Source organism: Hemitrygon akajei, chromosome 2 (assembly GCF_048418815.1).
Source record: "Hemitrygon akajei chromosome 2, sHemAka1.3, whole genome shotgun sequence".
Taxonomy (NCBI): Eukaryota; Metazoa; Chordata; class Chondrichthyes; order Myliobatiformes; family Dasyatidae; genus Hemitrygon; species Hemitrygon akajei.
Window position 1 is genome coordinate 104,639,024 of NC_133125.1, and position 19,350 is coordinate 104,658,373.

The 19,350-nt window shown below is 41.8% G+C and overlaps 1 protein-coding gene across 4 annotated transcripts in view; it reads right to left on the reverse strand.

The window, feature by feature from the left end:
- The window catches only part of cacnb4a (calcium channel, voltage-dependent, beta 4a subunit), a 441,145-nt gene that overhangs the window by 38,572 nt on the left and 383,223 nt on the right, over nucleotides 1-19,350 (reverse strand). For all 4 annotated transcript variants that reach the window (XM_073026725.1, XM_073026733.1, XM_073026742.1 and 1 more), the window contains 3 exons: nucleotides 18,181-18,261; nucleotides 7,433-7,491; nucleotides 4,806-4,915 (listed from right to left, as the gene is read on the reverse strand). In XM_073026725.1, coding sequence (XP_072882826.1) covers nucleotides 4,806-4,915; nucleotides 7,433-7,491; nucleotides 18,181-18,261 — 250 coding nt within the window. The remainder of the gene's footprint in view (nucleotides 1-4,805; nucleotides 4,916-7,432; nucleotides 7,492-18,180; nucleotides 18,262-19,350) is intronic.

Consider the following 19,350-nt stretch of genomic DNA (forward strand, 5'->3'; position numbering starts at 1 on the left):
TTCACAGTATGATATGGTAACTGCTCTGCCAAGACTGCAGGAAATTGCAGAGCTGTGACACAGCTCAGTCCTTCAGAGAAAAAAATCCTCCCCTCCATTGACTCTGTTCTCCTCTCCCACTGCTTTGGGAAAGCAGCCAACATGATTAAAGGTTCCTCCCACCCTGTTCATTTTCTCTTCTCTCCCCTTCCATCAGGGATACAAAAGCTTGAAAACATACACCACTAGCTTAAGAATAGCCTCGACCCCACTGTTAGAAGCCTATTGAGCAAACCTCTTGATCGCTCAATCAGGGCCCTTGCACCTTATTTATCTACCTGCCCTGCACTTTCTCTGTAACGCTAACTGCAATATAATATTTTACATTCTGTTATTGTCACAATATGCGCTGGCAATATTGGAAAACAAGTGAAAGGAAAGGCAGACTCTGAGGTTGAAACAGTAACCACAGTTTATTCATATTAATTCCAAAAGAACATCAGTGCCTCAGCCGACCGACACTGCGAGAAGTAACATTCTCTAAACTAGGACCCTGCCATTAGTACTAATCAGGCATCCACTTAAAAAATACAAGTAATGTGGAATCCCCAAGCCTGTCAAAATAAACTTAAGCTTAAATGGAAAGCACCAGAAGATGTAATTCCTGCAAAAGGGACAGCAAATGCAACCCACTTGGAGATCTGACATCACAACATCCAAATAATTAAAGATTAGCTTTATTTGCTACGCGAACATTGAAACAAACAGCAAAGTGCATCATTTGCATCAAAACAAATCGACAAGGATATGCTAAGCAGCCCGCAAGCGTCGCCATGCTTCTGGTGACAACATGCCTATAACTCACTAACACTGACCCTGTGTCTTTGGAATAGTGAATCAGAGCAACTTTAGATATAAAATTTGCACATAATACAAATGTGAAGCAGATAATTTTCAATAACTCAAATCACTGTTGATTAAAAGATAACTTCCTCAACTTGGTTACAGAAGTAGCAAAATAGAACCTGACAAATACCTTCATAGAAAACTACTGATGTTCGATAAGAGACTTTTTGTGTCAGCTTTAAATATAAATAGTTGAAACATATCTGATTTTGGAAAACGTAATTTCTAGCAATTGAGAGCTGCTTTGAATTCTGAGTAGTTTTTTAGAACTCTGGAGAGGGAAACAAACCCTCCTGGAAGTACTGTGTTGAATATAATTTCATGTTTATACTGCAGAATTATTTCAGTAAGCGATTCAGTCTGTCAGGGAGGAAGAGTCCATTCTACGAGGGGTGATTGATAAGTTCATGGCCTAAGGTAGAAGGAGTCAATTTTAGAAACCAAGCACATTTATTTTTCAACATATTCCCCTCCTACATGTACACACTTAGTCCAGCGGTCATGGACCATACAGATCTCTTCTTTGTAGAAGAGGTCCACAGCAGGGGTGATTGATAAGTTCATAGCCTAAGGTAGAAGAAGATGAGTTATACAGCTCTTGTTACATGCAAATACAGTTCAACTCTTTGAGTGAAAATGCAGAAAGTTTCAAGTTAAAAACTCATCTCCTTCTACCATAGGCCACAAACTTATCAATCACCCCAGGCTGTGGACCATTTCTGGAGGTCCAAGATGCTGACTTCTACAAAGAAGGGATCCATATGCTCCACGACTGCTGGACTAAGTGTGTAAATGTAGGAAACATAAATGTGCTAAGTTTTCTAAAATTGACTGCTTCTACCCGAGGCCATGGACTTATCATTCACCCCTCGTATTTCACACTAGAAAACAGATTCTGCAGTCCAAAAGAAAATGCATAAATATTTACAACTGCAGCATTGTAGTCTGTGGTAGTTTTCACATTTCGCTGGCAGAACGTGCATACCAACGAACTATGTAATTGCTTGAGCATTTGGCTCCATTGCCTCCAGGGGTACCAGGAAAAATCACTGCTACCTTAGCTTGTTATCTCATCATTTCACATGAATGCCATTGACAAACCTGGCACTTACTGTATCAAACCTGCACCCACAAAATGCTGGAGGAATTCAGCAGGCCAGGCAGCATCTACAGAGAGGAATAAACGGTTGACATATTGGGCGGAGACCTTTCTTCAGGACTGGAAAGGAAGGGAGAAGAAGTCAGAACAATAAGGTGGGGGGGTGGAAGGAGGACAAGGTTGAAGGTGATAGGTGAAGCTAGGTGCTGGGTGGGGAGGGAGGGGGATGAAGTGAGAAACTGGGAGGTGATGGATGGAAGAGGCAAAGGGTTGGAGATGAATGAATGAATCTGATATGTAAAGGGAGTGGACCACAGAAGAAGGGGAAGGAGTAGGGGCACCACATGAGGAGAAGAGGTAAGAGGATTGTATCAGTCTACCTGTCTCAATCTGAAAAACTTCCTGGATCCCGCCATCTATCAGATTCTTTCATCTGCAGCCCTTTGCTTTTTCCACTCATTACCTCCCAGCTTCTTGCTTCAACCCCCTCCTTCCCTCCTCCCCAATAACCTGGTTTCACCTATCACCTTCAAGCTTGTCCTCCCCTTCCTCCCTTATTATTCTGACCTTCCCTCCCTTCCTTTCCAGTCCTGAAGAAGAGTCTCAGCCCAATACATCAACTGTTTATTCATTTCCATAGATGCTGCCTACCAGCATTTTGTGTGAATTGGCCAGGTTTTGCCATTAATGTTCATGTGAAATGATGGGATAACAAGCTAAGATAGCAGTGATTTTTCCCAGTACCTCTGGAGGTAGTGAGCCAAGTGCTCAGGCATCAAGGAGGAGGTACAGGAGCCTGAAAACACACACAGCACACTCATCATTTTAGGAACAGCTTCTTTCCCTCCATCATCGGATTTCTGAATGGCCAATGAACCCGTGTAAACTACTTCAATTTGTTTCCCTTTTCTCTATTTTGCACTACTTATTTTATATACATATATTATTTCATATAGTAATTTATATTTTTAGTTACATATTGCACTGTATTGCTGCTGTAAAACAGCACATTTAATAACCTATGCCAGTGAAATTATTCCTGATTCTGATGAAGTCAAAGCAAGTATACATACAGAAATTTCACAGATACCTTTGTGACAAGGGACACATGATGCATGTGACAACGTACATGTACAAACCATAACAGATTACAAATCCACCCTGCGTGTCAACGAAGGCAACACCATCATTCCTGATGGGCTGAATATCTTCTGTGCATGATTTGATGCAATGAGTAAAGTGCCATCGAGGAAAGCCCCCTCTCCCCTTGAGGCAGAAGCACCCTGTTTGGCCGCAGCTAAGGTGAGGAGGATCCGAACCACGGTAAATTCATGCAAAGCTGCAGGGATAGAGATCATACATGGGCAGGTGCTGAGGGGTTGTACGGCTCAGCTTAACAGTTGTCTTTAAATCTCTTTGCAATAGTCCACTGCAGGTTTCAAAGCAGTCACCATCATTCCAGTGACCAAGAAAGCGAAGGTAAGAGTCCTAAATGATTACTGTCCATTGGTACTGATCTTAACAATTATGACTTTGAATGGCTGGTAATGGATCGTATAAAATCCCACCTTCATTGGGCTACGTTAGACCCTTTCCTACCACTCAGTCCATAGCCTCAGCCCTCTACTCTACCCTGTCCCACCTAAAAAACCACGCCTTGTACACCAGGATGTTGCTCATCGACCAGCTCGGCATTTAAAATCATCATCCCTCAGAAACCGGTGGGTAAATCGTCCTCATTGGGACTCAAAACCCCTCGCTTCAGCCGAATCTTGGACTTCTTGATGGAAAGACGCCAGTCACTCTGAGTTGACAGCAACACCTCAAGCTGCATCATGCTGAGTACTGGTACCCCCTCTCCTCCGGGGCTGTGCATTCCGTCAGCTGCTGATTCACAACTGCATTGCTAGATCCAGCTAAATGGCATCATCAAGTTTACTGATGGAACAGTGGCCTGATCGGCGACAGTGATGATTCAGAATACAGAGAGGAGATACAGAGGCTCAATAAATGGCGCAAGAACAACAACCTGAGTTCAACGTGGACAAGACAAAAGAGATGACTGTGGACTTCATGAAGGCACATCAATGGCTCTGCAATGGAGAGAGTGAAGGGCACAAAGTTCCTTGGTGGACACATACTGGGCGATCTAACCTGGATCCATTGTCGATGTGTGATACAGAAGCTGCATGACCTGAGAGAGGATTATAAAACTCATGGAGAGTATCACTGGGCTCTTTCTCCCCTCTATTTGTGACACAGGTGTTGTATGTGAAGGGGCCGAAGCATTGTTGAGGATCCCCACCAGCCATCCCACAATCTCTTTGACCCAGGAAGGAGGTACAGGAGTGTCAGGACTAGACTGGGTAACAGCTTCTTCGCTCAGCTTGTGAGACTAATGAAAACCCTGCCATCACAGTACTCTGTTCACTAGAATAGTCAGCTGTTTACTGTTTACCTGTAATGCACACTTCACATGAATTTTGAATTATACTTTATTAATTTATTTGTGGGACTATTTTGTTTTATGTGCTGTGTATGATATATATATTGTGGCTTCACTGTGGTCTGGAGGAACATTGCTTTGTTCGGTTGTATACATGTACAGTCAGATGACAATAAACTTGAACTTGATTCTCGCATTGTTTAATCCTAAAAAAATTTACATTAGCTGGAAGGTAATTAAAAGAAGCAATTGCATTGGGCAAAAATTAGCTTCACTTTATAATATTCCATGATACAATTTCCAAAAGGGATTTGAAAACAACTGAAAAATTAAACATTGATCTTCCCTCAGGAGACAGATAAGTTCAAGCCATACCTATACTTGACCGTGTATTGGACCGCTCCATTATCGTCCTCTTGCTGGGATTATTTAGAACCGATCGTTTGGCTAGGGATATATCTGCTGTCACCCGTGTAATTGATATCCTGTAACAAAGAAAGGTAAGCAATACCCATTCAGCCTGGTCGTCAACATTTCCACTAGCTATATTACGATCCCACCACCAGCCACATCTTCCCCTCCCCACCCCTCTTCACTTTCTGCTGGGACAATTCTCCCTGTGACTCCCTGATTTGCGCATCCCCACTCCATCCCAGGCACTTTCCTCTGCATCCCCTGTTCCTATACCTCCTCCCTCAACTCCACCCACATCTTTCAATGTCGCATCCAGGAGAGGCAGAAACTTGCATGGCTCTCCTCCAATCCTTGTTTACTGCTGTTGATGTGGCTCCTCTGTATTGGTGAGACTGAACGCAGACTAGGCAACAGCTTTGCTGAGCACTACACTGTTCACACTGGCCTTGAGTTCCTGGTTGCCAGCCCTCCCGATACCCACAATGACCAGACTGTCCTCAACCTCACCTGAGTGAGGTTCAGCTAGAGGAACAGCACCTTGTATTCTCCTAGGTAGTCTGCAACCCAATGGCATGAACATTGATTTCTCCAAGTTTGAGTCACCTGCTCCCCCTCTATCTTTTTATATCTCTTCCTGATCTACCCAGCTCCGCCAATGCCCAGCCACAACCCCCCAAACTCCTGTCACCCTGCTTCTTTCCTCTGCTCCATCCACTCCTTCTGCCCATTACCCACACACTCCTCACACTCCGCCCTTCCCCTCTGCCGCTTTCACGCTCCACATTGCTTCCTTTTAGATTCCATCACATGCAGCCCTTTGTAGTTTCTGCCTCTGAGGCTGATTTACACTCTTCCCTACTCCATCTGGCAACTTTTATTTTTTAATAAAAGAGCATGGAGCAGCCCTTTCCAACCCTTTGAGCCACGTTGCCAAGCAATCTCTCGATTTAATCCTATGCTAATCACAAGACAATTTACAATGCCCAATTAACCTACCATTCAGTACATCTTCAGACAGTGGGAGGAAACCAGGACACCCGGAGGAAACCCATGAGATCACGGGGAGAACGTACAATCATACAACCTTCTTACAGGCACCGGCAGGAATTGAACCCAAATCACTTGTACTGTAAAGCGTGAGCTAACCTCTACACCACTGCTTCATCTGGATCCACCTGTTGCTGTTAGCTCTTATTCCCTCCCCTCTTTAGACTGGCTATGTCCCCTTTTTCTTTCATTCCAAATGAAGGGTATCAACCCAAAACATTGGCTGTTAATTTCCCTCATCAGATGTTGCCTGACCCGGTGAGTTCCTCCAGCAATTTATTTTTGCTCCAGATTGTGTCTCCTGATTACTCATGTATGAATTGCCAGAGCAATTTAATTTATCTATCAGTCTGGCATTATAAGCTACAAGTTAGAATAACCTAAAACATAGACCATTGACTCCTCTACACAATTGTTAGGGCCCCTTAATTTCCTATTCTCTTTCAGATGCCTGATCATCATTGATATTCTTTTATTTCAGAATGTCAGGATTTCTCTCTACAAGGATGTTGCCACTACTGGGGGACCTGAGTTATAAGGAAAAATTGAATAGGTTAGAACTTTATTCCTTAGAAGGTTGAGAAGAGATTTGATAGAGGTATTCAAAATTATGAGGGGTATAGATAGAGCAAATGCAAGCAGGCTTTTTCCACTGAGGTTGGGTGGGACCATAACTGGAGGCCATGAGTCAAAGGATGAAAGGTGAGAAGTTTAAGGGGAATATGAGGGTGAATTTCTTCACCAGAGGGTCGTGAGAGTGTGGACCGAGCTGCCAGTGCAAGTGGTGCATGTGAACTCAATTTCAACGTTTAAAAGAAGTTTGGATAGATGCATGGATGGTAGGGGTATGGAGGGTTATGGTCCTGGTGCAGGTCAATGGGAGTAGACAGTTTATACGGTTTTGGCATGGGCTAGATGGGCCAAAGGGCCTGTTTCTGAGCTGTAGTTTTCTATGACTCTGACACGCATTTTCTTTACAAATATTGTGCATTACAGAAATGCTCAAGCTGTATAGAACACTCTCCTTTATCTTTTAAAATAAATAATTCAATAATATTCAAAGAATGAGGAGGGATCTCAGTGAAACCTATCTAATTTTGAAAGGCCTTGATAAAGTGGATGTGGGGAGGATGTATCCTATGGCGGGAGGGTCTAAGACCAGAGGGAAATGGAGATGAGGAGGAATTTCTTCAGACAGAGAATGGTGAATCTGTGGAATTCTTTGCCATAGGCAGTTGTGGTGGCTAGATCATTGGGTATAGTTAAGGCAAAGATTGATAAATCCGTGATTAGTCACAGCATGAAGGGTTACAGAAAGAAGGCAGGAGATTGCGGCTGAGAGGGAGAATGGATCAGTCATGATGAAATGGCAGAGCAGACTTGATGGGCCAAATAGGGTAATTCTGCTTCTATATCTTATGGTCTGATGGATATTTACTCAGAGACACTGCGCAACTTTATAATCTGTTTCTTTGAGGGCACAAGGTCAAATGACAAATTCCAAGGTCTAGAAAGTAAATGTGGGTAAGGATTGTGCTTACCTTCCATCAAACCGATGCTTCAGGAAATCAAAGAGTGCTTTCTGCATCATGTCTGTCACCTGTGCAGGAAGACAAGATGGAAAAGAAAATGTACAAAACAATGTGAGTTCCATGAGATAAAGTGGGAAATTCGTGGGGAATTCCTATACTTGTTTTCGCAACTTCCTTAATGTATAATTAACATCATTATAACAAAATAAATTTATGCAAGCATGGGAACTAAATTGGTTAATCATAATCCTGGATAACTTTGTATTCACTTAGGGGTTGTGGGTATTAAGGCCCAGATTTATTGTCCACCCATAAATGCCTTCTAGATCACAAACATGAGACTATCTGCAGACGCTATAAATCCAAACAACACACTCAGAATGCTGGAGGAACTGAGCAGGTTGGGCATTATCTATGGAAATGAATAAACAGTCAATGTGTACTCTTTTCCATTGTTGCTGCCTGGCCTGCTGAGTTCCTCCAACACTTTGTGTGTGTTGCAATGCCCTCTGGAAGGTGATGGCGAGCTGTCTTCTTGAAGCGATTCAAACGCATTTCCACTTGTTATTGGAGGATATTCCAATATTTAAAGACATTAATTTTGAAGGAAAAACAATGCATTTCAAAGTCAGGAGTATATGTTACTTGAGGGATATGCAGCTGATGTTCTAATTGCCTGTCATTTTAGTTCACCTAGGGTATATAGCAAATATTAATTTCAACAGCAGTCATTCTTCAGATTTGAATGTGGATTGCAGATTGAATTTAAAAGGCATCTCAGAACATTGGGCTTCCTGGAGCTGCAGGTTGGGGTCAATCGCAAGCAAAGGAACACTCCACTTAAATCTCAGAGGCCTGCCTATGCATGAATGCGGCCTAGAGTCAGTGGGGATTAACATTCATTTTGGGTGTCTGGAGTGTGGGTGCGAAGAAGGAGGAGTTTGTAAACCACATGTAATTCAAAGGAAGCATTGTAGATACACTATAACTATAGGATTGTCCTGCTGTTACCTTTGATCTGTAGCATATGAAAGGCCATGTAATATTGAGTCAAAGAGGCTGCTTCTTCCAAGGGTATCTCGCTAAATAAACCCTTCTATATCAACTAGCTTCAATGTCTGCATGGTGACTTTGCTCATGTCTCAACAGTAAGTGAATATTTACATTGGCAGACTTGAATTGGTTGAGAATTTATTTATATCTAAGGTTCCCAACCTTTTTTTATGCTGTGAATCAAGACTATTAAGCAAGGGGTCCCTGGACTCCAGATCAGAGAGAGATTAAGCACAGAATAGGCCATTTTCCATTGATAATTTAGTTTATCCTAAATTCCTTACTGATTTGTTCATAACAATCTTATACATAATTCCCCCCCCCCCACCCCAGTCCTAGAAACTCTTATTTCCAATAAACACAAGCTTGTTCCAGTTCTCTAATGAACCATAGCTCTGAAGCAATAGGGCAGATTATTCCTCCAAGTGCTTTTAACTTTCTTCTTTACTCTTGTATAGCAATTTCATTACATTCACTTAACCAATGGGTGAAGAAAAAAAACATTGTGTACACAATAGGACTACAATGAATAATTCAAAAGTAAGTCAAGTACAAGGGGTGATTGATAAGTTCGTGGCCTAAGGTAGAAGGAGTCAATTTTAGAAAACCAAGCACATATATTTTTTCTACATTTACACACTTAGTCCAGTGGTCGTGGAGCATACGGATGCCTTCTTTGTAGAAGTCAACGTCTTGGACTTCCAGAAGTGGTCCACAGCACTAGAAGGAGATGAGTTATTAACTTCAAACTTCCTGCATTATCACTCAAAGAGTTGACCTGCATGTGCATGTAACAAGAGCTGTATAACTCATCTCCTTTTACCTTAGGCCACAAACTTAAAAATCACCCCTGCTGTGGACCACCTGGAGGTCCAAAACACTCTCGTTACATGCACGTGCAGTTCAACTCTTTGAGTGATAATGCAGAAAGTTTGAAGTTAATGACTCATTGCCTTCTACCTTAGGCCATGAACTTATCAATCACCCCTACTGTGGACCACTTCTACAAAGAAGGGATCCGTATGCTCCACGACCGCTGGACTAAGTGTGTAAATGTAGGAGAGGACTATGTTGAAAAATGTGCTAGGTTTTCTAAAATTGACTCCTTCTACCTCAGGCCATGAACGTATCTATCACCCCTCGTATATTAGAGCTTTTATTGAGCTATCTTTTCATTCTGGGTTACAACAGATCACGAAAATCATGGTTCAGATGGTACAGGGCACAGGGGTGGTGTGCTTTTTGAAATAATTGTACAATATTTAAAACAGAAGATAAAACATTTCAGCACAGTATAGGCTCTTCGGCCTATTATGTTGTGCCGACCATTTAACCTACTCTAATATCGATCTAATCCTTTCTTCCACATGGCCCTCCATTTTCTTGTCATCTAGGTACCTATCTAAGAGTTTCTTCAATGCCCATATTATATCTGCCTCCACCACCACCCCTGGCAGGGTGTTCCATGCACCCACCACTCTCTGTAAACAAAAACACCTCTGACATCCCCCCTGCACCTTCCTCCAATCAATTTAAAGTCATCATCATCATTAAATGCTGTCACGCATGACGTGGGTGATCATGGTCTTTCCATAACCATGATTGTTCGTGACAATATTTTTTATGGAAGTGGTTTGCTATTGCCTTCTTCTGGGCAGTGTCTTTACAAGACGGTGACCTCAGCCATTATGAATACTCTTCAGAGTTTGGCTGCCTGGCGTCAGTGGTCACATAACCAGGACTTGTGATGTGCTCCAGCTGCTCATACGGCCATCCACCACCTGCTCCCATGGCTTCATGTGACCCTGATCAGGCGGAAGGGTGTCTAAGCAGGTGCTACACCTTGCCCAAGGGTGACCTGTAGGCTAGCGGAGAGAAGGAGCACCTCACACCTCATTTGGTGGAGCCATACTGCATCTCCACCCTGCCACCCACTCGCTTATCCGGGCAGGATAAGAACGTTTGAAAATAGAGGTACTTTGTCTCTCAGAACTGCCCCACTGTTCAATATGATCATGAGTCATCTGCAGTAGGCATTATCTGTTCTTCTGTAACACACACAAAATGATGGAGGAACTCAGCAGGTCAGGCTGCATTTGTGGAGGGAATGATTATGGAGGAGCATCTGATGACAGAACTTGGTGTGAAACATCGGCTGCTTATCTCCCTCCAGAGGAGCTGCCTGACTTGTTGAATTCCTCCATCATTTTGGGTGTGTTGCTCAAGATAACCAGCAGCTGCAAAAGCCCCTGTGTATCTGTTCTTCTGCATCAGTTTCCCAAAGGTTTAAATTCCTTTGTCTTTCTCAAATGGACTTGGGAAGAAAATAGGGGGATTTGGAGGAAGAGTAGAGAGGCAGAAGGGCAGCAATAAACAAATGCAATGGCTGAAGAATCCAGGTGGCTAATTCCTGCTTTGGGTATTTCATATTCTACTACAAGCCAAAATTTCAAATGGCATCACTGGCATCCAGTCTCAGAGTGAAATCTAACATGTACGGCCTTTGTGACATTAAATGTCGAAAAATCATGTTCAATTCAATGTGAAATGTGCTGAAGCAAATAAACGGGGTCAGGCCACTGTAATTTGTGTTAAATGTCAATAAGATTGCAATGCGTTCGAGGGTCAGAATGACCCGAAGGCACATTTACAAATTAGTTCTGTTCAAACCATCAGTTGCAATTACCAGTGAAATGTGAATCTGTTTGTTATCCCAAAGTAGCCCACTTTGGCACTCTTCCAGATACATTCACAAATAGTGGACTGTGGCTCAGTTCAAATTATTTTAATTTCTACAGGGTCATTTAAATCAAGGCAATGGCCTATGTATGTATGTTGGTGTTACTAGCTGAACATTTATTCTTATTAGATACCACATCACATTATCTAACTGATACAAACCCCTGAGATGTTACTGTGCAGTGGTTGAACTATAGCTGAGCAGTTTGTGCTGTGGTCTTCCTGCTCCAGGGATGCAGAGCCATTTTCCCTCCACAGCCATGTTCCCATTCAGCAGAAACACAATGTTCCTTTTCTGTCCAAGTCCTGCCGAACCGTCTCAGCCCAAAACATCAATTGTTTATTCCCATCCATAGATGCTGCCTGGTGTGCTAAGTTCCTCCAGCATTTTGTGTGAATCGCTCTGCATTTCCAGCATTTGCAGACTTTCTTGTCTTTGAGCTACTATGACATGACAAAGTCTCTTCCAAGGGTGCCTACTCTGAGAAAGTTTAAATCTCCTCTCCGATGGGAGTTCAGTGTAACCTTCTCTCACTGCTCCCCCTTTGTGATCTCTCCGACTCTTCAACCATGTGCTCACCCAGACTCGCTACCACAGCCACATATATACCTGGTGTAGATTGGGAGACTGCTTCACCGAGCACCTACACTCTGTCCACCAGAAAAAATGGGATCTCACAGTGGCCACTCATTTCAATTTTACATCCCATTCCTATTCCTATATTCTGCTTGGGTAGCTTCCAACCTGTTGGCATGAACATTGATTTCTCAAACTTCTGGTAATTCCCCTCCCCCTCTCTTTCATCATTCTCCCATTCCCGTTTCCTTCTCTCACCTTATCTCCTCACCTGCCCATCACCTCCTTCTGGTGCTCCTCCCCCTTCCTTTTCTTCTATGGTCTTCTGTCCTCTCCAATCTCCAGACCAATCTCTTTCATCCATCAACTTCCCAGCTCTTTACTTCACCAGTCCCCCCTCCCAGTTTCACCTATCATCTCCCATCTTGTACTTCTTCCTCCCCTCCCCCTGCCTTCTTACTCTAACTTCTCATCTTTCCTCCAGTCCTGATGAAGGGTCTCGGCTCGAAGCGTTGACTGTTTACTCTTTTCCATAGATGCTGCCTGGCCTGCTGAGTTCCTGCAGCATTTGTGTGTGCTGCTTGGATTTCCAGCATCTGCAGACTACCTCATGTTAGTACCTCTTGTGCCTTCCTTTTCTATTTTCCGCTTGTCCAAGAACACAAGGACCAAAGATAGAAGTAGAACATTTGACATGCTTCTTCATACTCTACCACTCAGTAGATCATGGCTGACCTTTTACCTTGGTGCCACTTAAGTGCACTGACTATGTCCTTTGTTGCCTTTAATATCTGAAGATCCACCAGTCTATGTGATGAATATATTCTGCAACTGAACCTCCATAACTGCCTTGGCAAATAAATTCCGTCTAACTCAGTCTCGAAAGGCCAACTATATACTGTACTTAATGGCAATGCCTCCACGTTCTGGACATCCTAACTAGGGAATCACCACCGCTGTATATGGCCTGATATGTCCTATTTTGTATGTTTCATTCCGTTCTTATGAACTACAGGTCATATACAGGTGGGTAAAATGAAAAAAAGATGAGCAATATGGGTGTATCTTTAGAACTGCATGCATAGTTTTATGGAGCAACACACACAAAATGCTGGAGGAACTCAGCAGGTCAGGCAGCATCTATGGAAATAAATAAACAGATGATATTTTGGGCTGAGACCCTTCTTCAGGACCCTTAGAGAGAATTACAACCTCTATCTTCATAGAGGTTGCGCTTTATGTCAAATCCCAATGGAGTTACAAGGCAGAAAATGCAAAACATCACCTTTACATAATTTAGAATGGGTGGGAAGCTGATTAAATTTTTCCCTTTATATTTTTGCTCAGCATCAAAACTACCCACCACATATTTGGGTAAGCTAGGGAAAATTCAGCCAGATACCTCATTTCTCATTAAATTTCAATAACTATTTCACTGTCTGTTTCGATGCAGACGTGAATCAGAATCTGAATAACCCACACTATAGATGCAGCATATGGAGACCAAAGCTGATGAGATTGGCTCTGATATGACATAAACTCCAACCCACTGATATTCTTAAAGATAATTAAGGCCTACTTCTCATAAAAACTAGCGACCATTGTCAATAGGCCACCACTTTATTAAGAACCAATGATTTTGGGAGATGGGGATTACATTCATGAGAGAAAATGTTGTGAAAAGTCACTTTGATGTATTGTAACTTGATGTTATACTTCTGATTACCAAAACCTTCATATTTATTCAGTCACTGCAATGGTGAAAGCTCAAAGCAGTGGATTGGAATCATTCCCTGTGACATTGTAATGACCAGACTGTAAATTTTCTATTACACTGCTCCGCCCTCCTAACTTAAAACATTACTTCATAAATTGCATTATAAGGAAAGTAATTTTCAGAAACACTTAAGGATTTGACAGCTGACCCACACCATCTCAATTCATTAACTTAATTCATTCACTCTCACAGCTGCTGCCTGCCCTACTATATATTTTCTGTTTTTGATAAACAGCTATTAATTCATTAGCACTCAAATTTCCAATGTATTGCTATGTATTTTCTGTAACCAGCATTTCTTTTCACGACTTTTCTATTGCATATGAAATGTGTGGGCCAGGTCCTGGTCATCAGGGTTAGATCTGCATCACTAAACTGGCTCTGGTTGAGCAAGTCCTGCCAAAGTTTACAAGAGGACAGATCCAGTGGATGTGGCATCATCCCATAGCGAACAGTCTAACGCTGTCTGTAAGGAGTTCACACATTCTCCCCTTGACTGCTTTGGGCTTCCTCTGGTGCTCCAGTTTCCTTTCCTGTTTTATTACTGGTAATTGGTTAATTGGTCACATGGGTGTAATTGGACGGCATGGGCTTGTTACCGTGTTGGATCTCTAAACTAGTATAAAAGAATCTGATGGGCAGGATGATCATTTAAGAAAAGGACTCTGCAGAATATACTAGAGGATGTGTTGAAGAAGAGGAGATGTTCTCTCCTCACACATGCTGACTGATTACTGGGTGTTTCCAATGTTCACTTTCATTTAAGATTTCTAGCAGCCACAATGTTTGGAATATTGCAATTCCACAATTTTTACCCTTCTCCTACTCTTTTCTATATTTCCATTAGATAGATCACTGTCACCACAGTCTGGCAATCTGCATTACACTCTCTGTGCCCTCAGTCTTTCTAGGTCCCTACCCCATTCCCTTTGTTCTCTCCATCCTTTCTTCTTTTTCAATTTAAAATATCATTGAGTTGTAATTTTCCCAGTCAGACAAAAGGTCATCAGAGCAAAGTTCTGTTTCACTCTCACAGTTTTTGTTAAACAGCTATTAATTCATTAGCACTCAAATTTCCAATGTTTTGCCATGTATTTTCTGTAACCAGCATTTCTTCTCATGACTTATCCAGTGCATATACAAGAATAAAACTTAAAAGAAACTTTGTGTCTAAATTTTCCCATGTGTTTTCATGGACTGATTAAAAGTTAATTGAGCTAACCTTGGTAGGTGTAAATTGTCAATTAATTGTTTCTCATTTAGCAGATTATACAATTAACCCCTTTGTTTAGATTCCAGTGTATAATCTGGGCTGCAGTTCAGGCAGAAAATTGCAGTAGCCATGGTAACCTATTTCAAACCAGGCATATAACCTTTACCCTATCTACCTTGTAAACTGGGTACACAAAGCCTGTGACTCTATTTAGAAGAGCAGAGGAGGCTTGTTTGATCAATTAACCTTTAATTACAATGCCAATGGTGGAACCTTATTCTGGAAAAATGGCTGCTGTGTTTCCTATATTACAACAAAGAACACACTTGAAAAAGTATTCTGTGAAATGCCTTGGCATCACCTAAGGTCATAAAAGACATAACACGAATACAAGCCTCTCTTGCTTCATGCACTGACTGAAATTTACTATTTACTGAGACAGCCATATTAGACAATACATTTTCAAAAACAATGTCACTAGTGAGTTGCACAATATTAATCTTCAAACTCACTTGTCAACATTAAAGCCTCAGAATTAATTGCTTCCCATTTCTCCCTTATTAGAGCCAATTTAAAAGACGTAATCATTAACCATAAATAATCACAGACAAAAAAAAGCAAATAACGTTATTGTGCCAGATCCAAAGACCCATTGAATGTCAGTTCAAATGAAAATCTATAATTTATCTCTCAACGTGAAATTTTACCTCAGCTTTCTAAAATGTGCTTCAGCCAGCGACTCCCTGGAGGAAGTTATTATTTCTGTAGCTTGTAATTCAAATTCGGGTCACTTGAAAGCATTTGTGTCCTTTTGAACAACAATCAAATTATAAATCATTCCCAGCAGCTGGGTCTGAGTGCTTCCCTGGAGTCACAGACTTTCTCTGAGTATCAGCTAATGGATCCTCCGAGACCAAGCTGCTCAGTCTTAATTTCTCACTGTAGAGACAATACTCTGATTTTTCCTTCTCAGACTGAAAGTGGGTGTCCTCATTAATCTCTGTGTCAATTTCGATCCATAACAGTTTATTCCCAATCAATGAATCTAAAAATGTAATCTATTGTATATTTAGCCCCAAACACCCAGGATGTACCCTCTTATTCCTACCATCAGGGAAGAGGTACAGAAGCCTGAATGCTCACGTTCAATGATTCAGGAACAACATCTTCCCCTCTGCCATCAGATTTCTGATTGGACAATGAACCCATGAACACTACCTCACTGCTGTTTTGCACGACTTATTTAATTTAACTTGTATATTGATTTTTTTGGGATAAATTCCATGTTTAACACATGAAACAAATATGGAAAGATGATCAAAGTAAGCTCATTGGCCTTAGATTTTGGACTGCCTCTCTAGTATGTTAAGCATGAAGCAAATGTACACCTAATAAGTCGCTATGAGTAGGTCAAATAGGCTAGATGTTCCTCAGTAGAGAAAACATCAACATTAAATTCAAGATTCAAATGCATTTTTATCAAAGAATGTATAATGATACACCTTGAGATTTGTTTGCTTACAGGTAGCCACAAAGCAAGAAAACTGAAGAATCCAATTTTAAAAAAGCACACATCACACAAACAATAGAAGCAAACAACAGCACTCTGAACCAGATTGAGTCCTTAGATCTGCTCTCCAGAGCAGCTGGAGTAGGCCCAAGCCTACTGATATTAGCCATCTCGGTTCCTCATTTTAGAGGACAAAAATGCAGCAAAACTCGCAGAGATGATGGATGCCACAGAGAAGAATGAACATCGCAGAAGAGCGAGTGGAATTAGCCTGATTCTCACCTCTGCTCCTGACTTCATCAAGAATGATGACGAGACGGAGAATAGAGAAGAAGTAGTGCGGCTGGTGGATTAGTGTGAGAACAACCTAAGGCTGAATGTGGAGAAGACGAAGGAAATCATTGTGGACTTCAGGAAGGGGCTCATCCGTAGAGAGAGTTAAGTACACCAAGTTCCTGTGAGTTCACATCATGGATGACCTCAGCTGGGCTCTTAATATCACCTCCTGAACAAGAGGGCACTGCAGTGCCTCCACTTCCTAAGAAAGACTGAGGCAAGCAAGGCCCTCCCCCCAACTGTCATCTTAACTGCGTTCAACAGGAGCATGATTAAGAGTGTCCTAACAAACTACATCTCCATCTGATATGGGAGCAATCAAGCATTGGACCAGAAGTCCCTACAAAGGATTGTGAACAGGTAAGAGGATCAGAGGAGTCTCCCTACCATCTACTGGGGACATTTATCAGGAGCGCTACATATGCAGGGCCCATATTATTATTAAGGATCCCACCCATCAATCCAGAATCTTCTTTGACTTTCTACCATCAGGCAGGAGACTGCAATTCATAAAAACAAGAACAGTCAGATCTTTCCCCAGGCCATTAGGCTTCTGAACTCCTGGCCGCACTATATTCAAAGTGTCACTGGTTAATCTGTTCCATACCTTACAATATTTAATATTAATGCACTTTAGTCTGTTATTTATGTGTGATTCATCTGTAGATCTTATCATTACCTTCATAAGTTATAATGAGTTATGCGTGTTATGTGTACTACTGTGCTTTACACCTTGGTTCAGAGAAACATTGTCTCATTTCTATATATGTTATACATAGAAATATATATATATATAATTATATTCATGTATATAGTTGAATGACAATAAGCTTGACTTGACTTGACACTCAGGCTTTCCAGTCTATCTGGGCCGGTGTTTGAATTGTCTAAGCACAGTGACATGTTCAGGCTGTCCAGCCCGAAGCCATTCTCAATCTCACCAACTCAGTTTGGCGCTTGGAGCAATCCAACCTCACAACCCAGTTAGGCAGACTGGGATCAAAACTCTTCTGCATCTACTTCTCTCCAAACTGGTCACTCCCACAGAGACAGCGATACGAACTCTGTCTGCAATCCCATCTTGGACTCATTGCCCCCTGGCTTTACGAAGAATCCGCATGGCCCATCCTCCGAATCTGCTTTGCCTCCACTTGCTTCTTCATTGCTTGTGGTGATAGTTGACCACAATTTACTTCAGAAAAGATGTTACTGGTAATGTTTGTAGTTGCACTTCTTGCCATCTGAACTACCAGCGAGCTGTCTCACAACTTCAGTAGTGCCATCTTAATCCGGGTTAAATTAATGTGATTCTAATCTATTCAATGCAATATTTATGATTTGGCTGAAAGCTATTTGCAAATATATTTGTATTTCCCTTTTTAAGTGGCTATCAATTTTAGTCCTATTCCTCACAGGTATGCCTGGGATGTTAAACGATAAGACAGTAATCTGCAGTGCTGACAAACATGAAAACCAAACTAATGTCATTGCAACTGCACAAAGTTATAGAAAACAAAAGTTAAGATAAATATAATCTAACATCATCCCTTACCTCATAACCTTTCAATGAAGGGCCCACCAACACAACTGGCCTCATGGATGGTACCACATCATAAGGAGGAATGTGTTCAGTCTGTGTTAATTGGAAACAATAATAATGGGTGAGTATACTCATTAAATCACCTTCAGTACATAAGACACAGCCAATAGGCAACAGAATGTTAGAATTCCACAGATCTTTGACAATGCAACTTCATAAGAATATATACTTTTTCATAAATTCAATGATTAATACATTAAAGAGACAGAAATATTTATCTGAATTAGAATTTCTGTATTCTCATACTCATTGGCCCAAGACTCTGGACTACCACTCCAGTATGTTCAGTACTGTACCAATGTACCCATCTTCATGGGCACACCAGATGTTTCACCAGGAATACTTCAAATTGGCCAGATGTTCCTCGGTAGAGAAAATATCAACATTAAATTGATGTGATTCTAATCTATTCAAATTCAATGTTTTTGATTTAGCTGAAAGCATAGGTCTAGTTAAGAAGACTAGTTTTTCCAGTGTAGCTCCCCATTGTGGCACACCGATGACGTGGAATCCTGTAGGGGTCTTCAGTAGAATGCATTCAAATCTGAAAACCATGCAGTTTCAAACTTCATAGCAGAGTGATTCCTGTGGTTGCAAGAGAGTTGCTTGTGCTATTGAGGCAGCTTATTTTAAAAGAGTAATGTTACAGAAATTGTACAGCGTAATACCACGTGCCACGTGACAGTGAGAATAGGAATAGAATGAGGTGGAGGATAAATGCTTAGCTGAGGGATTGGAGCGGGGGCAGGGATTCAGATTTCTGGATCATTGGGACCTCTTTTGGGGCAGGTGTGACCTGTACACAAAGGATGGGTTACACTTGAATCCCAGGGGGACCAATATCCTGGCAGGGAGGTTTGCTAAGGCTGCTGGGGAGAGTTTAAACTAGAATTGTCGGGGGATGGGAACCAAACTGAAGAGACTGAGGAAGAGGAGGTTGGCTCACAAATAGAGAAAGCTTAGAGATAGTGTGTGAGGGAGGATAGGTAGGTGATAGAGAAGGGACGTGCTCAGACCAACAGTTTGAGATGTGTCTATTTTAACACAAGGAGTATTGTGAACTGAGCTTAGAGCGTGGATCAGTACTTAGATCTATGATATGGTGGCCATTACAGAGACTTG